Below are 19,396 nucleotides of genomic sequence, written 5' to 3' on the forward strand. Positions count from 1 at the left end.
GGGAGTAGAGCCACAACCCCGGCCCGAGACGCCAGAACAGGCCTCCGCTCGAGGAGTGCCCCCCGTCTCCCGTGCGCCCCCCGCCCCCCGCGCTCTGACGGTGCACCCGCTCCGTCTCCGCACCACTGGCTTCCTGCTGGTGCCCAGGCAGAGCTGCCATACCCCTCTCCGGTGCTCAGCTGTCACCAGCCAAGCTGACCAGCCCAGGGCCGCAAGGCTGGCTGCACCGGTCTGTTCCGGCGGGTTCTGCTGGCCCTTCCCCTGGAGGAAGGTGGCTCAGGGTTCCTGTCAGGAAACCCGAGCTGAGTCCACCGAGAGGCCCCGTCACGCATGCTTGTTTCTGATCAGCTCGCGTGGGCTTGCTCCAAAGTTGGCTCCCTGGAGCGCAGTAGGGCAGCGTGGACTGGGTCTCTGTGACTTCCTCCGGGACTGTCACCAGCCACCCGGGCCTGGCCCAGCAGCAGTCGGCCTGGTGCCCAGGAGGCTGGACCCAAGGCTTGAGCTGGGTCCTACCCTTTGGGAAATCTGAGTGGCAGGTGACGGCTTCTACTGGCGATGCTGTGAAGGGTCCGGAGGGTCCGCCCGGCTCCCTCGGGGCCCTCTGCGCTGCCGGCTGGACACTCCCTGTGCTCTGCAGCCCGAGTTGCTGCAGCACACCTGGGACCTGAGCAGGGGCCGCAGGGCGTGGGGCTGCCAGGGGCTCGGAGGGCCGGCCTTCCGGCAGCAGAGAGCAGCGCGGGGGGCCGGGGCTGGGGCCGGGCCTGGGCAGCCGGCCGCGGACACGCCAGGTGGAACGGGCTGTGGCTGGTGGGCGCGTTCTCAGACACGTGGCTCACGGCCCGGGTCAAGGAGCCACCAAGGGTGGGGCTGGACGGAGAGGCACTGCGGAAGTGTCTAGCTGCAGAGGGTCCCGGCAGAGCTTCGGGCCACACTGCGCACAGGTGCGTGTGGCCGAGTGGAGGCACAGCTCGTCCAGAAAGGAGACCAGAGGCAGGGCCCTGCCAGCCCTGGAGGGCCCTGGGCCTTCGGACAGGCACCAAGGCCGTGCCCACAGCGAGCGAGGTGGCCATGACTGCACCGGTGTGCCCCCTCCCCAGCCCGGAAGCCAGCTCACGGGGCCGTTGTGCCGCAGAGCCCGCTCTCGGCGTGCGTGTGGAGGCCCAGCCGCTGCCCTGCTCCACGCAGCATTGTGCCTGGTGCGGGCTTCCTGCGTGCGCTAACGCCTTCTCTTTGTGGCAGGTAATGGATGACTACAACGTGATCGGCCGCTCCCTTTTCAAGAAGGAGACCAACATCCAGCTGTTCGTGGGGCTCGAGGTGACCCTGTCCACCGGCGAGCGAGGCCTCATCCACAGTGCCTTTGGCCAGAGTGGCAAGTTCAAGATCCACATCCCTGGTGAGTGCCGGCGCCGATCCTGCCCATGCTGCGGGCCCTGGGCGCCACGCCCGCGGCTGAGAGGCTGGTGTAGGTTAGCTAGGTGGAGCCTGGGCATCCCGTTCCCCCATTGCCTCCTCGGCTTCCTGGGGAACGGAGGTGGATCTGATCTTTGAGGACTGGGGAGGGTGGGGTGGGGGCAGTGCCAGGCGGGACCCCACTGGACGCCGGGAGCTGCCACCTCCCCTGCCTGGCAGAGGTGGAGGAATCAGGCTCCCGCCAGCCCGCCGGATGCTGAGATGCGTATGCCTCCAGAAATGGAGCTCCTGGGTTCCAGGCTCGTGGCCGCTCCTGAGGCTGCGTGTCCATTTATTTGCTCAGCCTGCGTTTCACTGAGGACAATGAGTACCAGGCTCCTGCTGGGTGCCGGGCCACGGGAGGGACACGCTCACGGCTGAAGGTCCCGCGTGGGCTGGCAGGGGGTGGGCTTGCGGGTGTGCTGGTTCTAGTAGGGTGCGCAGGAGAGGCTGGCACACGGCAGGGCAGGGCGCAGGGCCTGAGGAGGCGGCAGCATCGGTTCAGGGGCCGGTGCCCGCTGAGGGGGGGGCAGGAGGGGTGGCCACCGTGGCTCCCCTGGTGTGGAAGGGGGGCCGTTCAGAGCAGCCCACCCCGCCTCCATCCTTGGTTTTCTCAGTGTCGTGTTGGACAACTTTTTAAACATACTGCAGTGTTGCAGAATCCCGCAAGGAATCCATCACCCACCCGGGCTCTGCAGATTCCTTGTTGTCTTTTCTGTGGCTTAGACTGGGCTGGAATGGCAAAGCCAGACACAAGGGGATGTGTGGCGTGCATGAGAAAGATGGTGCTGGTTTGGGGTTCCTGGCAAAGCCTCCTGTGGGGGGGGGGGCTGGCACCCACCCGGCACCTTCCAGACCCCGCACTCCCCAGGCCCTTACTCCTCCCGGCCTGTGCCCCACCCCACCCACGCCCCACCCCACCCGCACCCCGCCCCGCCCACGCCCCACCCACGCCCCACCCTGCCCACGCCCTGCCCTGCCCTGCCCTGTCCGCGCCCCGCCCCGCCCTGCCCCACCATGCCTCACCCCACCATGCCCCACCCCACCCCCCGCCCACCAGCACCACTGTTCCTGGCTGGGTGTCCCACTCAACCCCTGGCGGTCCTGTGTGCAGCTCAGGGGCCCTGGGGTTTCATGGGGCCCAGCACGGGGGAGGGGGCAGCCGGCAGCGGTGGCGGCCTTAGTCATTACGCCCTCCTGGGCAGGCGCAGTGGTGTTTCCAGCATCTCAGTGGCAGGCGGTGTGGCCGGAGTGGCAGCCGTAACTGCGTGAATCTGTAGGGTATTTCTTAAGAAGGGTTCTCAAGTTGGATTGCTGGAACTTTCACGCTTACAACTTAAGAGTTTCTGGCAGTGATCCCAAAAGCACCCTTCGGCTGTATCCTCAGCCCTGCAGGGCCGTTTTCCGCCCGCCCGGCGCAGCCTGGCCCTGGGCCGTTGTGTCTCCTAATTGGATATCTGGCAAATGGTGGCTCAGGGATTTTACTCTCATCTCTTAGGTAGCTAGTAAGGCCGGCCGCTAGGCCACATCCATGTTTCTTAAGAGACTCAGAAGTGAGTCCTGATATCCAGCCTCCTGCCTGGGCTCCTGTCTGGGCTGGGCGCCGTCTGTGGGCTGGCTGGTAGAACTCGGTCGTGCGAGTGGCACACGAGCCCGTGCGGCACCGGGCACGGCCACCCCGGTGGCTCTCGGCTGCGCTCGATACTCGCGTCTCTGCTCGCAAGTCTCGTCACCACCTGAGGCCCTCCGGGGAGGCTGGGCCTGGGGGACAGCCCGGGCTGGCTGCCACCCTCAGCCTCCTCCCTCAGAGGGCGAGCCGCAGAGAAGGCCGGGCAGTGGCGTGGTGGTGTTGGCGGTCAGGGGCCTGGCAGCTGCATGCTGGAGCTCCATGGCCGCGCCGTGTGGAGGAGACGCATTCAAGTGCCGGCCTTTCCAAAGTCCTGGCTTCCCGGCATGGCCTCCCGCCAACCTCCACGGAGGCCCCGAGCCAAGAGCAGGAGGGCAGTGGGCTCCTCGGCCCCTGCACGGGCCCCGCCCTGGCCTGGCCTGTGCCTGCAGCTGGCGGCTCCCACAGAAGGGCTGGCCCACGGCGGGCTGGGAGTTGAGTAGGGATGAGGGGTGAGAGTTGAGGTTGCAGAAAACCCCTATAAAAATGAAAACAAGCCATCCGTCTTTCTCCCGGCATCTTACCCCAACATTGCCCTTTGTGGGCCTCGCCTGACGTCTGTGGACGACTGCTCTGAAACCTGAGCCCAGCCTCAGCCCCCCACCACCCCTGCCCCGGGGCGGCCTGCGCCCGCTGGGCCTCCTCTCCCCCCCATGGCCTGCGCCCGCCGGGCCTCCTCTCCCCCCCCCCCGTGGCCTGCGCCCACCGGGCCTCTCCCCCCCCCCCCCGCAGCCTGCGCCCACTGGGCCTCCCCCCCCCGCAGCCTGCGCCCACCAGGCCTCTCCCCCCCCCGTGGCCTGTGCCCACCGGGCCTCCCTGAGCCCTGTGCCCGCCGGGCCTCCCTGAGCCCTGTGCCCGCCGGGCCTCCCTGAGCCCTGTGCCCGCCGGGCCTCCCTGAGCCCTGTGCCCAGGGAGCAGCCTGTGCCCGCCGGGCCTCCCTGAGCCCTGTGCCCGCCGGGCCTCCCTGAGCCCTGTGCCCGGGGAGCAGCAGTAGCCGGGCCACGGCACGCCCCCCCAAGCAGGGAACCTTCCCCCCCTTTGACCATCGGGGCATTTCAAAGCAATTGTAAAAATTACATGAACCCCATCGGAGAACGGTTACGATGTTTATACCCAGCATCTGAAACAAAGACAATATTATAAATAACCGTAGATGACGAAGATAAGCAAGAAAAAATAACATAATTCCAAAAAATTTACAAGACAGACTGTTCACGAAGATGGATGGAGTAACACAATATGTTAAAAATATCTGCAATTAATGTACACACGGCGCAGTGGACAGAAGCCACCTGTGGCCGGCCCTGGCCGCCCGTGCCGGGCACGCGGGTGGGCACCGCCAGCCCTGGAGCCTGGGAAGGGTGGGGCCGGTGGCGTCACTGGCACGGGGGCCGGGCCCGGGACCACATTCCATGGGACCAAGGGATCCAGTTAGGGGGCTGCACCCCCCACTGGGCTCATGTGTCCTTCCACTGCCCCACGGGCGCTGCATCCGGGGCCGGCCCGGCCCCCCGGGAGGGCTGCCCGCTGCCCGCTCCTCTGAGGAGCGGACACTGAGTCCCCTGTGCTGTCGGCCGCCGGTGGCTTCCCACGCCGGCTTGTGTGCAGGGCACTCAGCGGGGCTCTGGCCGCGCGTGCCGGGGAGGTGGAGGTGGGGCCGGCCGAGCGGCCACGCTGCACTCCCCAGCTCTCGGGGCCCCCCACCGCCCCGGCCGGGCCTCGGGTCCCCAGCAGACCAGGCCTGAGCCTCGGCCTCCCGGCCGGCAGGGGCTGCTTAAGGCGCGTACTCCGCGGCTTTGTCCCCTAAACTCCCGTCTTCTCCCCTTCTCATCCCACCAAAATAGTGATTTTTAACTGAGCACCCCACATGCCAGCCAGACCAGCAGGAGCTGGGTCACACGCGGCGGGCCCTCGCACACGCGTGTGGTCGGGCGGGAGCTGGGTCACACGCGGCGGGCCCTCGCACACGCGTGTGGTCGGGCGGGAACTGGGTCACGCGGCGGGCCCTCGCACACGCGTGTGGTCGGGCGGGAGCTGGGTCACACGCGGCGGGCCCTCGCACACGCGTGTGGTCGGGCGGGAACTGGGTCACACGCGGCTGGCCCTCGCACACGCGTGTGGTCGGGCGGGAACTGGGTCACACGCGGCGGGCCCTCGCACACGCGTGTGGTCGGGCGGGAGCTGGGTCACACGCGGCGGGCCCTCGCACACGCGTGTGGTCGGGCGGGAACTGGGTCACACGCGGCGGGCCCTCGCACACGCGTGTGGTTGGGCGGGAACTGGGTCACACGCGGCAGGCCCTCGCACACGCGTGTGGTCGGGCGGGAGCTGGGTCACACGCGGCGGGCCCTCGCACACGCATGTGTGATCACGTGACGGGGCTCGCACACGCGTGTGTGGTCACGCGGCGGGGCTCACATGTGTGTGGTCGCACGGCGGGGTCCTCACAGGCATGTGTCGGGGCCGGGGCTGCCTGCCTTTGAGGCTGTGTCATCACTCCACGCGGGTGGTCTGCGCCGCGCCGCGCTTTCCCGTGGAAGCACCCGGGCCTCGGGGTGCTGGGCCAGCGGCGCGGGGGCGCCTGTGCGTCTGCGCTCCGCCGCGGGCGGAGGGGGGCGGGGCGCGGCATGGCCGCTGCGTGTCCCGGGCTGGGGGCCAGCCCTCCCGCCGCTGGCCCGCGCGGGGGCTTTCTTGCCAGTCTGAGGGGCGCAGGGTCTGTTCTCCACATCCTGCAGGCGTCCCTTCAGGGCCTCCCCGCCTCCCCGCGGCCGGCGTGGCGGCCTTAGCTGTGCTCAGCGGGGTCCCGCCCTGCGCTCCCTTCCACCCGTGAAGCCCTGGGCCTGCCAGGCGTGGGCAGAGGGAGTGGACCGGGGGAAGAAGCCGGGCCGCTGCAGGGGTGGAAGGGAGGCTGGTGAGCCTGGAGGTGGAGGGGCAGCGGCGGAAAGCAGGCGGGCAGGCCGGGCCCCAGCGACTTCACCTGCCACCTCAAGATGGAAACCAGCGCGAAGCCCAGACAACAGAAGGGTTTCAAACTCCTTCCTGGGTGGCCTCCGTTAGTCTCCTGTTCTTCCTCTGGACAAAGGGGGTCACAGAAGCCCCCGGGGCCTGTGAGCATAGCTCCCCACCCTGGAGGCCCTCCAGGCCCCGGGAGAGTCCTCGAGGCCTGGCCAGTGAGCTGCCTGCACACTCGAGTTTGACCTGGGGGTGACTCGTGGGGAGACAGGCCGGCGGGCCCCGGGGCGGCCGTCCAGCCAGACACCGGGCACAGGGGAGCCAGGCCCGGGCCTGCGGGCACACGCCGGAGACTGGCAGCGCGTGTGTGGCCGCCGGCCTGTGTGCACGCGTGTGCACATGTGTGCGCATGCACTTGTGCGTGTGCCGTTTCTCTGACAGGAAGGAGGTGAGTGAGAGGCCAGCTTCCTGATGGGGCAGTTGTAAAACATTCATAAAACTTTTACGAGACTTGCCACCCTTCCAGATAAATATTTTTCGATTTTACGGGCTCGTTTTAAGGCCTGAGCTCAGCCCTGCTTTGTAGCCGCCCTTAAAAACATGAAATATTCTTCTGGCCCAGAGAGGCCCCTCCCCCACCACAAAAGGCAGCAGCTCTCTGAGCTCATAAATCCCCACCCCCCCACCCTCCCCGCGGGCTCAGCCCCACAGGGGTGGACCTGAGTGCGGAGAGGGAGAGGACGTGACCCCGTCCTGAGGAGACGCTCCGGCCCGCGTCCCGGACCAGGCGCTGCCTCCCGCGCCTCTCCACCCAGGCCCCAGGCTCCCTCGGGGGCCTGATTTGAGGCCTCCCTGAGCAGCCACCCCACAGACATCCCCAGGGCTGCGTCTCCCCTCCGCCAGCTCCCTCAGCTCGTCCCATCAGAAGCATGTGCCCTCTGGACCAACGGGCAGCAGGCCTGCCCGCAGCGGACCAGGCTGAGGCCCAAGTGGAGCACCTGCAGAGCCCCGGCCTCCCCCAACGGGACCGGGCCAGAGGGCTCTGGAAACGGCCAGGGTGGGTGCCGTCCAGCGTGACCGTAGCCGGTGAGCTCCGGTCACCCACCCCCGGGCTGGCACGTCCCCCGAGAAGGGGCCGCAACTCAGCCTGGCCGAGAGTGCAGCAGAGGACTGGGCTGCCTGCGGAGAGCCAGGCTCCCCACCGCGGCCAGAGGGCACGGGGCGCAGGGGAGACGACGGGGCGCAGGGGAGACGACGGGGCGCAGGGGAGACGGGGCACAGGGGAGACGGGGCGCAGGGGAGACGACGGGGTGCAGGGGAGACAGGGCGCAGGGAAGACGGGGTGCAGGGGAGACGGGGCACAGGGGAGACGGGGCGCAGGGGAGACGACGGGGCGCAGGGGAGACGACGGGGCGCAGGGGAGACGGGGCACAGGGAAGACGGGGTGCAGGGGAGACGGGGCACAGGGGAGACGGGGCGCAGGGAAGACAGGGTGCAGGGGAGACGGGGCACAGGGGAGACGGGGCGCAGGGAAGACGGGGTGCAGGGGAGACGGGGCACAGGGGAGACGGGGCGCAGGGGAGACGGGGTGCAGGGGAGACGGGGCGCAGGGGAGACGGGGCGCAGGGAAGACGGGGTGCAGGGGAGACGGGGCACAGGGGAGACGGGGCGCAGGGGAGACGACGGGGCGCAGGGGAGACGGGGCACAGGGGAGACGGGGCGCAGGGGAGACGGGGTGAGAAGCTTGTCCCAGCAACTGCTGACTTGCATAGGCCATGCCTGGTCCAGGATGCAGGTGCCGTCCACCCGTCCATCCGTCCGTCCATGCTGACCCGGCCCTGCCACGCATGGTCCCAGGATGGGGACACATCTAAGGCCCAGACCCTGTGTGGCACAGCTCGAGGAAGAGGCGGCACCTCCCCCAGGGGCAGCCACCTCCCGGCCTGCTGGGCCCCCACTCTGGAGGAGGGGTGTGGCAGCCCTCCCCAGCCCCCCCCACTCTGGAGGAGGGGTGTGGCGGCCCCCCCCACTCTGGAGGAGGGGTGTGGCAGCCCTCCCCAGCCCCCCCCCACTCTGGAGGAGGGGTGTGGCAGCCCCCCCCACTCTGGAGGAGGGGTGTGGCAGCCCTCCCCAGCCCCCCCCCACTCTGGAGGAGGGGTGTGGCAGCCCTCCCCAGCCCCCCCCCACTCTGGAGGAGGGGTGTGGCAGCCCCCCCACTCTGGAGGAGGGGTGTGGCAGCCCTGGCCAGCCCCTCCACCCCTGCTGTCTTGACTGCTGTCCTCAGGCCGTGGGGCTGGGCAGGCAGCTGGGTGCGCCTGCTGGTAGGGGCGGCGTGGGGAGCGGGCACTGTAGTGCACAGGCCCACGTTGTCGTACGGTGCCACTGAGGCACACACAGGGCCAAGCTGTGCATCGGCCCCCTCAGGAGAATCAGGCCTGTGGGGGTCGTGGTGCCTGTGGCTTCTAGGCCCTGCCCCCTCCCGGGAACGTAGGGGCCTCGTGCGGTGCCTGGGCCCCCTGCGCAGACCCCAGCTCTGGCCCCGGTGGAGGCCGAGCCCGGCTGCGTGTGGAATGGGATGCCGGGGACAGCACCGTCGGCGGCACCGGCAGAGCCCGTGGCCTGCCAGCTGTACCGGCACTCCGTGAGGAAGGGCGCCGGCACACGGCGGCAAGCCGGGCCACTCCTGTGCTGAGGGCGCCCGTGGAGAGGTCAATAAGTAGTGGAGACGGAGGTGGGGGTCGCGGCAGATAGTGCCACTGACGGGGGGCCGGGGCTCCGAGCCCAGGGTGGCGGGCTCAGTGGGCAGGGAGAGGAGAATGCCCCAGAGCTCTCCCCGCGGGGCTCACGGTCCCGGCTCTCCCGGCCGCACAGCCCCCCCCCCGCCCCGGGGTCTCCTAGACACACTGGGCACCGTGCGGGCCGGCCCCTCCCTTCAGGACACCCGCCTGCCCTGGCCAGTCTGCGGGAGCAGCACAGGCCCCGCGGTGACGGAGCAGGCGCAGGAGCCACTGCCGGCCTGGGCTTCGGGCAGCCGAGAGCCGAGGAGGCCCGCGTCACCTCCGCCCGGCGTGTGGCCCAAGTCCGTGGTGAGCAGCCTGCCGCCTGCCGGCAAAACCCTTCATCCAGTTTCCAAGGGGACGGGGGATGTGCACATCCCCTGCGTGCCCCTTCCTCTGTCACCTTCCACGGCCCCCGGCCGGGCCGTCCGCTGCTCACGGAGCCACCAGCCGAGCAGCAGCATGGACTGCTCCCCACGCTGGATCTGCACCCCAGCCCACCAGCCGGACACGGGGACACGGGCGTGGCTCCTCTCCCCCGGGCACTGGGCTGGCCGTGGGCAGCCTGACAGGAGGTCAGCAGCCGGACGCCCCAGCTGGCCGGCCCCGCAGCAGCTCACCGGCTGCTCTCGCTCAGGCGTCCGGCGGGTGGAGTGGCCGGAACGTGCCCTTCCACACCTGACTTCTGCGGGGCCGGCAGCCTGGCCACAGGACCCCTGAGTGTAAACCGCGCAGTGGTGGGAAAGATGGGCAGGCTTTGGTTAGCATCCTGACAGACGCCCGCCCTCCTGCCGGCCTCCTGTCATCTGAGGGGAGGCCCAGCAGGGCCGGCTGCAGACCCGGCGCCCACGCAGCACGTGTGAAGAGGCCGGCCACGTCTCAGGACCCCTGGGGGAGAGCACAGACGTGTCTGCCATGTGCCCACCCGGCACTCGCCCTGAACTAGCCCCGCACAGGACGGCAGGCCGCTGTCCACGTGGCGGCGGAGCTGGGGGCAGGGGGTCTGCCGTGGGCGTGGGTGCCGCAAACGGACCTGGCCTTAGAGGAAGGGAAAACCCCGGCTGACTTGGAGCAAAAGCTTTTTTTTGGGGGGGGGGTCTGGTCGTGGGGCCTGAACTCTGGGCCTGGGCGCTGTCCCACAGCTCTTCAGCTCAAGGCTAGCGCTCTACCACTTGAGCCACAGCGCCACTTCTGGCTTTTTTCTTTTTGCATATGTGGTGCTGAGGAATCGAACCCAGGGCCTCAGGCATGCAAGGCAAGCGCTCTACCACTGAGCCACCTTCCCAGCCCCGGAGCAAAAGCTTTTTATGTTATACTTGCCCCTGTCTTATGAAAGTGAAAATATAGCCAGGCCTTGCCCAGGTCATGGTGCAGACGCTCTTCTGGGGCTTGGGAAGGGCCTCACCGCCCCACACAGAGGGGCGGGGCCCCGCGTGCTCGTGCCGTGCAGGTACACCTGCCGTACGTGGGGTCATGGTCAGGCACACGGGCCACACCCGTCGCCCTGCCTGGACGTGTTGGCCCTGACACAGTGTGGCTTGGCACTCGAGCCCACACCCCGTGGGCTTCGTGGGGTGCTATGGGAGGAGAGAGCGAGGCATTTCAGAACCAGGCCCCAGGGAACACAGTGGTGGCCGGGCTGCCATGGAGGGTCGCCCGGGCCCCGGCAGGTGGCTGCCACGTGCTGTTTCGCACACAGTCTGTAGCCTGCCCCCCGCAGCAGCAAGGTGGACAAGCCCACCTCACAGCTGTGGGGCCTGAGATTCAGAGCCACGCAGCTCCCCCACAGCTGGGCACCGGCTGGCACCCGGGCCACGATCACACCTGCTCTTTTGAGGAACATGTGGGGACTTCTGAGAGGAGCCCCTGGGCCCGTGAGACCCTGGATGTGCTCCTGTGGCCCCGCGGGCCCCTGAGCCAGCAGCCCAGCCCAGTCCCAGGGCTGGCCCGGCTCTGTGCCATGCTGTAAGGCGGGGCGTCTCCTGGGCCGTGTTCCACAATGACCAGGACTTCGAGGCGTTGACCAACTGTGATGCGTCACCGAGCCACAGGGGTGAGACGTGACCAGAGCAGAGCCCAGAAAGGCATCGTAGCACTGGGGGCTCTGCCCACTGGGCCCACAGCACCAGCGCCACGCGGGCCTGCAGCAGCGGAGAGGCCGGGGCCGGGCTCGGGACGGCGGGTCAGGAGGCAGCCGCAGCGCAGCCCGAGGACCGACTGGCAGCGTGCGCTCGCATGGCCCCGGCCCCTGGCCCGCGCGTGTGGCACCGACGGGCCCCGTGAGCCGAGTCCCCGCCCCTCCGCCCGCAAGGCACCGCCGGCGGGGGCCGCGTGCCCCAGCTCTGGTTGGAGCCCGCACGCCGCCTGGAGAGCGGCCGCTCCGGCCTTTGTTCGCCCTCATTATTCTGGATGGCTTTTTTCCTCCAAGTCATAAAAATGACATTTTTAATATGTGGGGTTTTTTTTAACAAAAGCAATGTGAAGAAGACTTTTATTGTCAATAGTTCTACCTTTTAAACCAGTTATCTTCGTTTCTGCTCTAGGTATTTTAATTGAAGAATAACTGCTGTTAAAGAGTGTACACATTTGGGGGGCGTGTGTGGCGCATTAAGATTCATTCCCTCTGCACGGGGCAGCGTGTGGGAGGTCACCGGGAGGCCCGGCTGGCCTCGGGGCGCCCGGCACGGCCTGCCTGTCTGTGCGGGAGGGCAGGTGAGGCGGAGGACCCGAGCACACGTGCCTGGTGTCCAGCAGGACGCCCTGGCTGGTCCAGCCCACTGCACGGCAGCCGTGGCCAGAGCCCTGGACCCAGAGGCAGGAAGGGGGAGGAGCGCAGGTCCGCGCACGCTGCCCGCGCGGGCGCCCAGCCGGGTGCTGAAAGCCGCAGCCTGCCGTGTCCAGCGTGCGACCTTGGGTGCGTGGGGGCGTGCCACGGAGGTGCACGGTGCACGTCACATGGCCACTGCTCGCCAAGGCCTTGTTAAGCGCGGCCCGCCGCTCGCTCACCAGCCCGAGGTGGACAGGAAGCCATGAGGCCCTGCGTGCCAGGTCTCCCGCCTCCTGCAGCCACCCAGCCCCGTCCACCGGCTGGCCCTGAGCAGGGGAACGGATGGGGGCCGTGCAGGGCAAGAGCGGCAGGCCACTGGTGGCCTGGGGCCTGCCCCAGGACCCACCGACCACCACCGCCATCACCCACGGCTCTGACCACCACCACCATCACCCACGGCTCTGACCACCACCACCATCACCCACGGCTCTGACCACCACCACCATCACCCACGGCTCTGACCACCACCTCCGTCACCCACGGCTCTGACCACCACCGCCATCACCCACGGCTCTGACCACCACCGCCATCACCCACGGCTCTGACCACCACCGCCATCACCCACGGTTCTGACCACCACCTCCGTCACCCACGGCTCTGACCACCACCACCGTCACCCACGGCTCTGACCACCACCACCGTCACCCACGGCTCTGACCACCACCATCACCCACGGCTCTGACCACCACCGCCGTCACCCATGGACGGCTCTGACCACCACCACCGTCACCCATGGATGGCTCTGACCACCACCACCGTCACCCACGGCTCTGACCACCACCACCATCACCCACGGCTCTGACCACCACCACCGTCACCCACGGCTCTGACCACCACCACCATCACCCATGGACGGCTCTGACCACCACCACCGTCACCCACGGCTCTGACCACCACCTCCGTCACCCACGGCTCCAGGCCTGGGTGAGACGGGGCCGAGCATGGAGTGGCCCTGAAAATGAGGCCTGGCCAGGTGCCTGTGCCTCCCGGCCGGCAAGCATCAGAGAAGAGAGGCTGAGCAGACGCGCCTGCACCCCAGCTGGAAGAGCGGGATGGGTGGGAGCGGCGGCCCAGCCAGACCCGCCGGCCACCCCCGGATCAGAGCAGCAAACCTCCCCCGGGAGGCCGGCTCGGCCCGCACGGCCTGTCTGGGCCTCGGCACCAAGTCATTTCCTGCCTGAATCAGAATGGTTTTGTTTTTGCCTTAAAAAGAAATCCCTCCTCGTAATGCAGCGCCGCACAGTTGCCAGAGCTCTGACTGCTCCATGATTTCAGTGTGCGTGGTGTGGGAAACGTTCCTGCAAAGGGTCCTTTTTTGTTTTTGAAGAATTCATCATTACTGCTAAGAAGCTTAATATAAAAGGAATTAGACAACACGAAGACATCAAAATGGGGGTGCAGGCGTGCTGCTGCGTCCACCCAATCAAAGGGGCGCGTGGGCCCACCGGCCGCCCGCCCCCCTTCTTTTTGTCGTCTGATAAAAAAATTAATCACTTTATCTTTTTAAAGCAAATTGCATCTGTATTTGCCTGTGGGGTCCACACTCAGGAGGGAAAGGGTGGAAACAGCCTCTGCCACCAGCCCACGAGCACCAGAAAGCGAGTCAGCACCAAAGAAGCTGGCCTGACAAGATGGGCGAAGCCAGTCGCTCCCCGGCAGGGAGACCAGCTCCTTGGCTTTGCCCCTGGCACTCTCCAGCCCTGAGCCTCAGTGTACCTTAGCTGACCACCTGCAAGACAAGCGTCCAGGAAGGCCTCTGTGCATGGATACAACTGCAGGCCCCATGTCGGGCCTCAAGCTAGCCCGTCCAGCGCCTCTGCGGCCAGCCTGGCCGGCCGCGCTGCCCGCCTTCAGGCCACGGCAGAGGCGGGAGGAGCCCCGACCCCTGCTCAGCACTTAGAGCTGAGCAGCCGCCCGAGCCGCCCCGGGGCCAGAGCCCGTGACCCCAACTGCCTGTGAGCCCAGTTCCCACTGAGGGTGCCAGCCGCCCACCAGCGCAGAGGCCCCTTCCCAGCCCGGCCCCCAACATGAAAGCAACTCCAGAAATTGGAGGCAATTTGCCGGCCTTTGATGGCCAGGCCTTGCTGGGCTGGGAAGTGCCGTGCCTCCCGCATTCTCCCCTGATGGGAGCACCAGGGACCAGGCCCTGCCTGTCGCTGCCCTGATGCAGGCCAGAGGCCAGAGCCGCACCGCGCCGCGGAGCGGTGGAGACCTTGTCCCTGCCCTCAGGACCCGCTGACGCCCTGGCTGTCCCGGCCCACCTTTCCTGAGCACGGAGCCGAGGACTGGAGCCTCGCGGGGTCCCGCCACCGCCTCCCGCCCTTCCTCAGCCCCGACGTGTGCCGTACACACGGCGCCATGCCGCCACAGTGCGGGTTTGTCCCGACGCAGCCACGGGCCCCGTCAGGCCGCGGGCCAGCGCATGGGGCTCTGCCGGCGTGGGCCGCACCACAGGGGTCTCGGCCCGCAGCAGCCGGCACTTGTTCGGGTTTGGGAAGTGGACTTCTCCATTCTGGTGGTGACACGCACAGCTCACGTGCTCTCCCGCCACGGTGAACACATGCTTTCTTGGTGTGGGGTGCAGGGGTTTGCTCCTTGGCCCCAAGGTCCACCACAAGTCAGAGCCACGGATGCGTGCTCAGCACAGGAGAGACGAGAGCCTTGATGCGCGTGCGTAGCGCGGCACGTGCTGAGCTGGCTGGGGGGGTGCACGGGACTCGAAGGAGGTGGAGGGGGAACTTGGCTTGGCGCTCCAGAGCCGCTTCCCGGGAGGGAGGCCATCCCTGGGGAGGCCTGGGCATGGGACGGAGCCGGGGCACCAGGATTCCCCAGGACAGTCTGAGGGGGGCGGCCGGCCGGCCAGGCGGGTGCCCCCGAGGCCCCGGGCTGCAGATGTGGACGCCAGGCAGTGGCGATCAGGATGCTGCTGCCGCAGCCCCCACCACCCACCCTAACCCGGTGGGCGTGGCCCTCTCCCAGCAGCTCCCGGAGCCTGTGCCTGTGGCTGGGCCCGGTCAGCTGGCCTCGCTGCGCATGCTCAGTCCCCACCGCCTTCCTCCAGGGCCACACGGGCTAGGCAGCTTGCGGGAGCCTCGCTCGGCCCCAGCTCCGAGGCCCGGGAGGGCCGGCCGCTCTGCACGGCGTGTGTGCAGCCTCACCTGGCCACGTGAACGCAGCCCGGGGGGGCGGGAGGGCGGGGGAGATGCCGGGCCCCGCCCTCTCAGGACAGCCTGGGGCTCCGCGGGTGCCCCGCGGGGTTCCCGGCTCTGTGGCAGTGTGTGCTGAGCGTGTAAGGTGAGCCAAGGCGGGAGATGGCCGGCAGATTGGGCCGCGCCTGTCTCCCCGGCAGGGTGCAGCCACCCAGATGCCCCACCGCCCCTGCCGGCAGACCTCCTGGCACCAGAGGGAGACAGGCAGGGTCTGGTGCCAGTCGCCGTCTCTGTTTGCAGAAGACAGCCAGGCAGCCAGGCTTGGCCCTGGGCTCAGAGCCGCAGGCCTGGCACCGGCGTGAGGCTCTGCCGCAGGGTCCTCCCGGTGGGGGCGGCCCTACCCTCCACGGCTGCCCCCGAGGCAGCTCCCCGGGGCCACAGGGCGGTCCGCAGGGCGCGTGGTGGGCAGCCTGACCCGGAGCCCTCCCCTCCCCTTCCACCTGCTGGAGGGAGAGGGGGTGCACACGGCAGGGCCGCCGCCCCCCAGCCCCGTCACCCTTCAGAACTTTGGGAGCAGCAGGACCCCGCAGGGCCCTTGGCATCCGCGTACACGGTCCCTCCTCTAAGGATGAGACGGTGGCCGCAGACTCGGCCAGACCCATCCCGCCTGGGCCTCAGCACCACGGCCTGGGAGGAGACGCCTGGGCGGTCTTTGGGGAGCCGGGGCACTGAGGTTCCCAGGAAGGGCTAAGGTGAGGCCAGCGTGCCCCGCTGCCCCTGGGTTGGGCTGCGGAGTGGACGCTGGGCAGGCGGTGGACGCGCCCCACGGCGCAGGCCCCCGGGCCCCACCCCGCGTCCCCCTGCACATACCTTCAGGGCAGTAAGTATGCGGCACAGTGGACACGTCGGCTTTATTTAAGCACACCGCCATTCACATTCCACTGCTGAAACACCCATTGGTGCACCACAGAAACGCCCAGCTCTGTCGACGAACACCTAAGGGGGGCTGCGGAGAAAGGGGCTGCTGCCCCGGCCAAGGGGGGGGCCGGCGCTGGGGCCAGTGTCCCCGCAGCTCACAACGCGGGCAGAGCCGGGCGGGCATGCAGCAGAGACGGGCTGGGGGGCGCAGTGCGCGCTGCAATCTGGGGGAGCAGAGGTCGGCCTGGCCCAGGGAGCCAAGGAAAAGAGGCCCCCTTCCCCAGCCACCGCTCCCTGCCGCGTCCTCTGGCTGGCAGGGCCTCATTAGCCCAACGAAAGCCCAGGGGCGGGGAGAGCAGGCGCGCCCAGCCCCCAGGCCCCTCTCTGGCGGGGATAGTGACGTGACTCCTCACCTTGCAGGTGGCCTCGGCCCTGAATCCAAGAAGACCCTGGCTCCTGCCCTCAAGAAGCGTGTCCGGCCCGGCCTGGGGGAAGCGGCCAAGCCGGAGGAGGGCCCTGAGCGGCCCGAGCCCCAGCACGTGACACTCAGCCTGTCCTTCAAGCGCTACGTCTTCGACCCCCACAAGCGCATGGTCCAGTCCTGAGGAGCGACCGGCTCCCGGCAGCCGGGCCGAGCGCTGGTGCCCACCCTTGCGTCCGCCCCACGGCCCAGCGCAGGGCGGGCTGTCAGAGGCCGGGGGCTGGCCCCGCGCCTGCCCCCCACCCCGGGCAGCTGGGCCGAGGCCCGCAGCCCGGGTTCACCGCTGCCCAGTGGGGCAGCCCTCAGCAATGGCAAATAAACGGTCAGTTCATGTCCGGGCCACCCACCATCTGCCAGTCTCTGACTCCCTGCTCCCTGCAGGGCCGTTCGCGAACGCAGGGACCCCACACCAGCCGCACCAGCCAATAGGCCCAGCCAGGTGGGTGGGGGGTCTTCGGCCCGGAGAGGGGGTCTCCCAGGAGCCCCGGCCTGTGCCACGGCGGGCCGCCAGGGCTGCCGGACCCCCGGCATGAGGGGTCACCGACGCCAGGCGCGCCTGGGCTCCGCCCTGAGTGGAGCCTCGTTTCCGAGGGTAGAGGCCAGGGAGCAGCCGCCGGGCACTGGCCGTGTGGCCGGCCTGGGCGCACCCTGCCTGCGCGGCCTGCGGCCTGGCACCCACCGCCCCACGTGGGGCACAGGAGAGAGCGAGAGGGCGGCACCGGCGGCTGCGGGGAAAGGAAGGCTCTCGCAGACGTTGGCGAGATGCACAGATGTTCCAGCGCTCCTTTACTGGGCCTCCGGACGGACGCACAGGCCTCCCTTTTATCCTGGTAATCGGTGCATTATGCTTTAATTTGCAAAAATGGCATTAAAAATACTAGCAGGGGCAAGTTGCGATCAAATGGCTTGGGGCTGTGAAGCAGAGCTGAGGCCGCGGGAGGGGGCGGTGTTCTGGAACACGCCGTCCTCCTGTACGGCGGCCCCTAATTAAACCCCCAGCCCAGAGCCCAGCACCCCACGCTTCTGGGGGTGGCCGCCGCACAGCGGCCTCCACCAGGCCTGGCGGGGAGCCAGGCAGCGGCAGCCGGGGGCGGCGCGAGCAGCAGCACAGGGCCGGGCGGAGGGTGGCGGGGTCCGAGCTTCGTCACCGGCAGCTCCCGGCCCCGGCCCGCGCTGACCCCCAGTCTGGCGTGACCCCAGAGTGGCAGCAGGGTGCACACCTGTGCCCTCCCACACAGCAGAGCAGGCCTCCGGCTGGGAGACGGCTCCGGCTTCTGGAGCACCTCCCTCCGGCCACCTGAGTGGGCGCCTTGGCGCCTCCGGCCTTCAACGGTCCAGAAGGAGCCAGGAGAGGGGGCGGCCGGGTCTGCTGGGCCTCCAGCCTGCCCAGGCCCTCCCCTGGGGGGACGCGGGCACCCCTGTGCCCCTGCGGGAGGGGCGGGAGGGCCCTGGCCCTGGCCACGGGCGCGCGCGGCCGGCCCTCCACACGCTGTTCCGGGGACGGGCGCCAAGGCTCTGCGGCCATGGCTGCGGTCCGATTCCTCCAGTCACCGCACCACGAGACAGGCCCGCGAGTCCCAAACCGGCCTCTCCCCCCTCCCCCCTGCACCCCGCCTGGATGTGCTCTGACCCCCGGGGAGGAGGGCCCAGGTTAAGGAAACTGAGGCACACCAATACAAAGGTGGGGAGCCCAGCACTGGCCCCCAGGAGCTCAGGACCCAAGAGGCACTGTGCTGCTCAGTGTGGCCAGGAGAGGCCTGTTCCGGCCCTGCATCGCCAGAAACCCTGGCCTCTTGGCGTGACCGGCGAGCTGCACAGGGAGCAGAGGCGTCCCTGGGGCCTGGGGCCTCAGCAGGACGGCCGGCTGGGAACCTCGGCCGTGTGCCCCCGGGCTGCGCCCCTCCCCACCTGCCACTTGGAATGAAGTCACGGCTGAGCCCCGATTGACGGCGCAGACCGGCGCTAATGCAGCGGCAGGGAGATAAGGCTTATCGGTAAATGTCCCCGATGGAGACTCTGGGTTCGTCTATTTCTGGAAGATAACGGCTGGCAAACGGGAAGCCCTGGGGCAGCCGGGGCTCTGCCCTGCGCACGTGTGGCACACGCGCGTCTGTGCGTGTCCACCGTCCGCACACCGTGTTGGCGCGGGGCGCACTGGCAGGGCTGTGTCCGCTGCCCTGGTCTGGGTCGTGGGTGAAGGAGGGCGGCTAACTCTCCGGGATGCGGTCGACCCAACGCAGGCCCACGGGCCCGGATCTCAGACGCCCAGGCCCCAGCCTCGCCGGCCTCTGCCAGGACAGCCTCCACGTAGCCTCCGTGTGGATTTGGGTTCTAGGCTCCCTTCGGAAGGGGAGAGCCGCACACGCCAGCTCCCCACTCCTCCTCTTCTGTCCTGTCAGGCCCGGGCTGGTGTGAGGGAGACTCATTTGCCCAGGAACCAGCTGGGCAGGGTATTGAAGAGAGGGTGGGATTGGCAGGGGAGGAGCTCTGGAGCCACGTCTCAGCCCCTCGGCCAGCAGGGAGCCTGCAGAGCCAGGCCAGGCTGAGGGCAGGGCTGGGCACGGCAGAGCAGCCCGAGGGCGGAGGCCAGCCAGCTCTGGGGTTGAGCCCGAGGACACTCCCCCCCTGGGCTGGAGGACCTCAGGTCCACCAAGGCCGGGGCCAGGGGACTGGGGGGGGTCAGGGCCGGGGGGTCAGGCGGGGGTCAGTGTTGGGGGAGGTTGGGGTGTCGGGGTTGGGGAGGTTGGGGTGTCGGGGCTGGGAGGTGGCGTGTCCGGGAGCTAGGGAAGGTCAGGGTATCCGTTTGCAATGTTAGAGGTCAGCACTGTTTTCCTCCTCCTCCCCGCCGCCCTCCCTGCTGCCCTCTGCCCAGGAGGTGGCCTGTCCCTCCACCCATGTCCCCTGTTGTCACCCTGGGCACAGCCATTTTGAGGCCAGCGCAGGGCTTGCTGGGCCCTGCCCTGTCAGAGCCGAGGCTGTTGGTGCTGGGCTGAGGTGAAGGCCCTCTCACGGGGCCTGGGAACAGCGGAGGGCGCAGCCCCACGGGCCAGGCAGAGGGGCCGCTGGGGGGCCGACGTGGAGCACGCGGCCACAGCCCGCCAGAGGCCGTGGCTGGGGCGGGTGCCTCTTCCTCGTCGGGTGTGGCCGGCGCGGCTTCCACACTCCCAGGCCCGG

General features: G+C 68.7%; 1 protein-coding gene across 2 annotated transcripts in view; it reads left to right on the plus strand.

Moving 5' to 3' along the window:
• LOC138806608 (selenocysteine-specific elongation factor-like) overlaps positions 1-16,557 on the plus strand; it is a 137,182-nt gene extending 120,625 nt beyond the window's left edge. For both annotated transcript variants that reach the window (XM_069992041.1, XM_069992042.1), the window contains 2 exons: positions 1,240-1,396; positions 16,162-16,557. In XM_069992041.1, the coding sequence (XP_069848142.1) occupies positions 1,240-1,396; positions 16,162-16,346 (342 nt within the window). In that variant the 3' untranslated portion in view covers positions 16,347-16,557. The remainder of the gene's footprint in view (positions 1-1,239; positions 1,397-16,161) is intronic.
• Positions 16,558-19,396: the final 2,839 nt, after the last annotated feature.

This window comes from Dipodomys merriami, unplaced genomic scaffold, assembly GCF_024711535.1.
Source record: "Dipodomys merriami isolate MVZ:Mamm:240054 unplaced genomic scaffold, mDipMer1.0.p SCAF_401, whole genome shotgun sequence".
NCBI classification, from domain to species: domain Eukaryota; kingdom Metazoa; phylum Chordata; class Mammalia; order Rodentia; family Heteromyidae; genus Dipodomys; species Dipodomys merriami.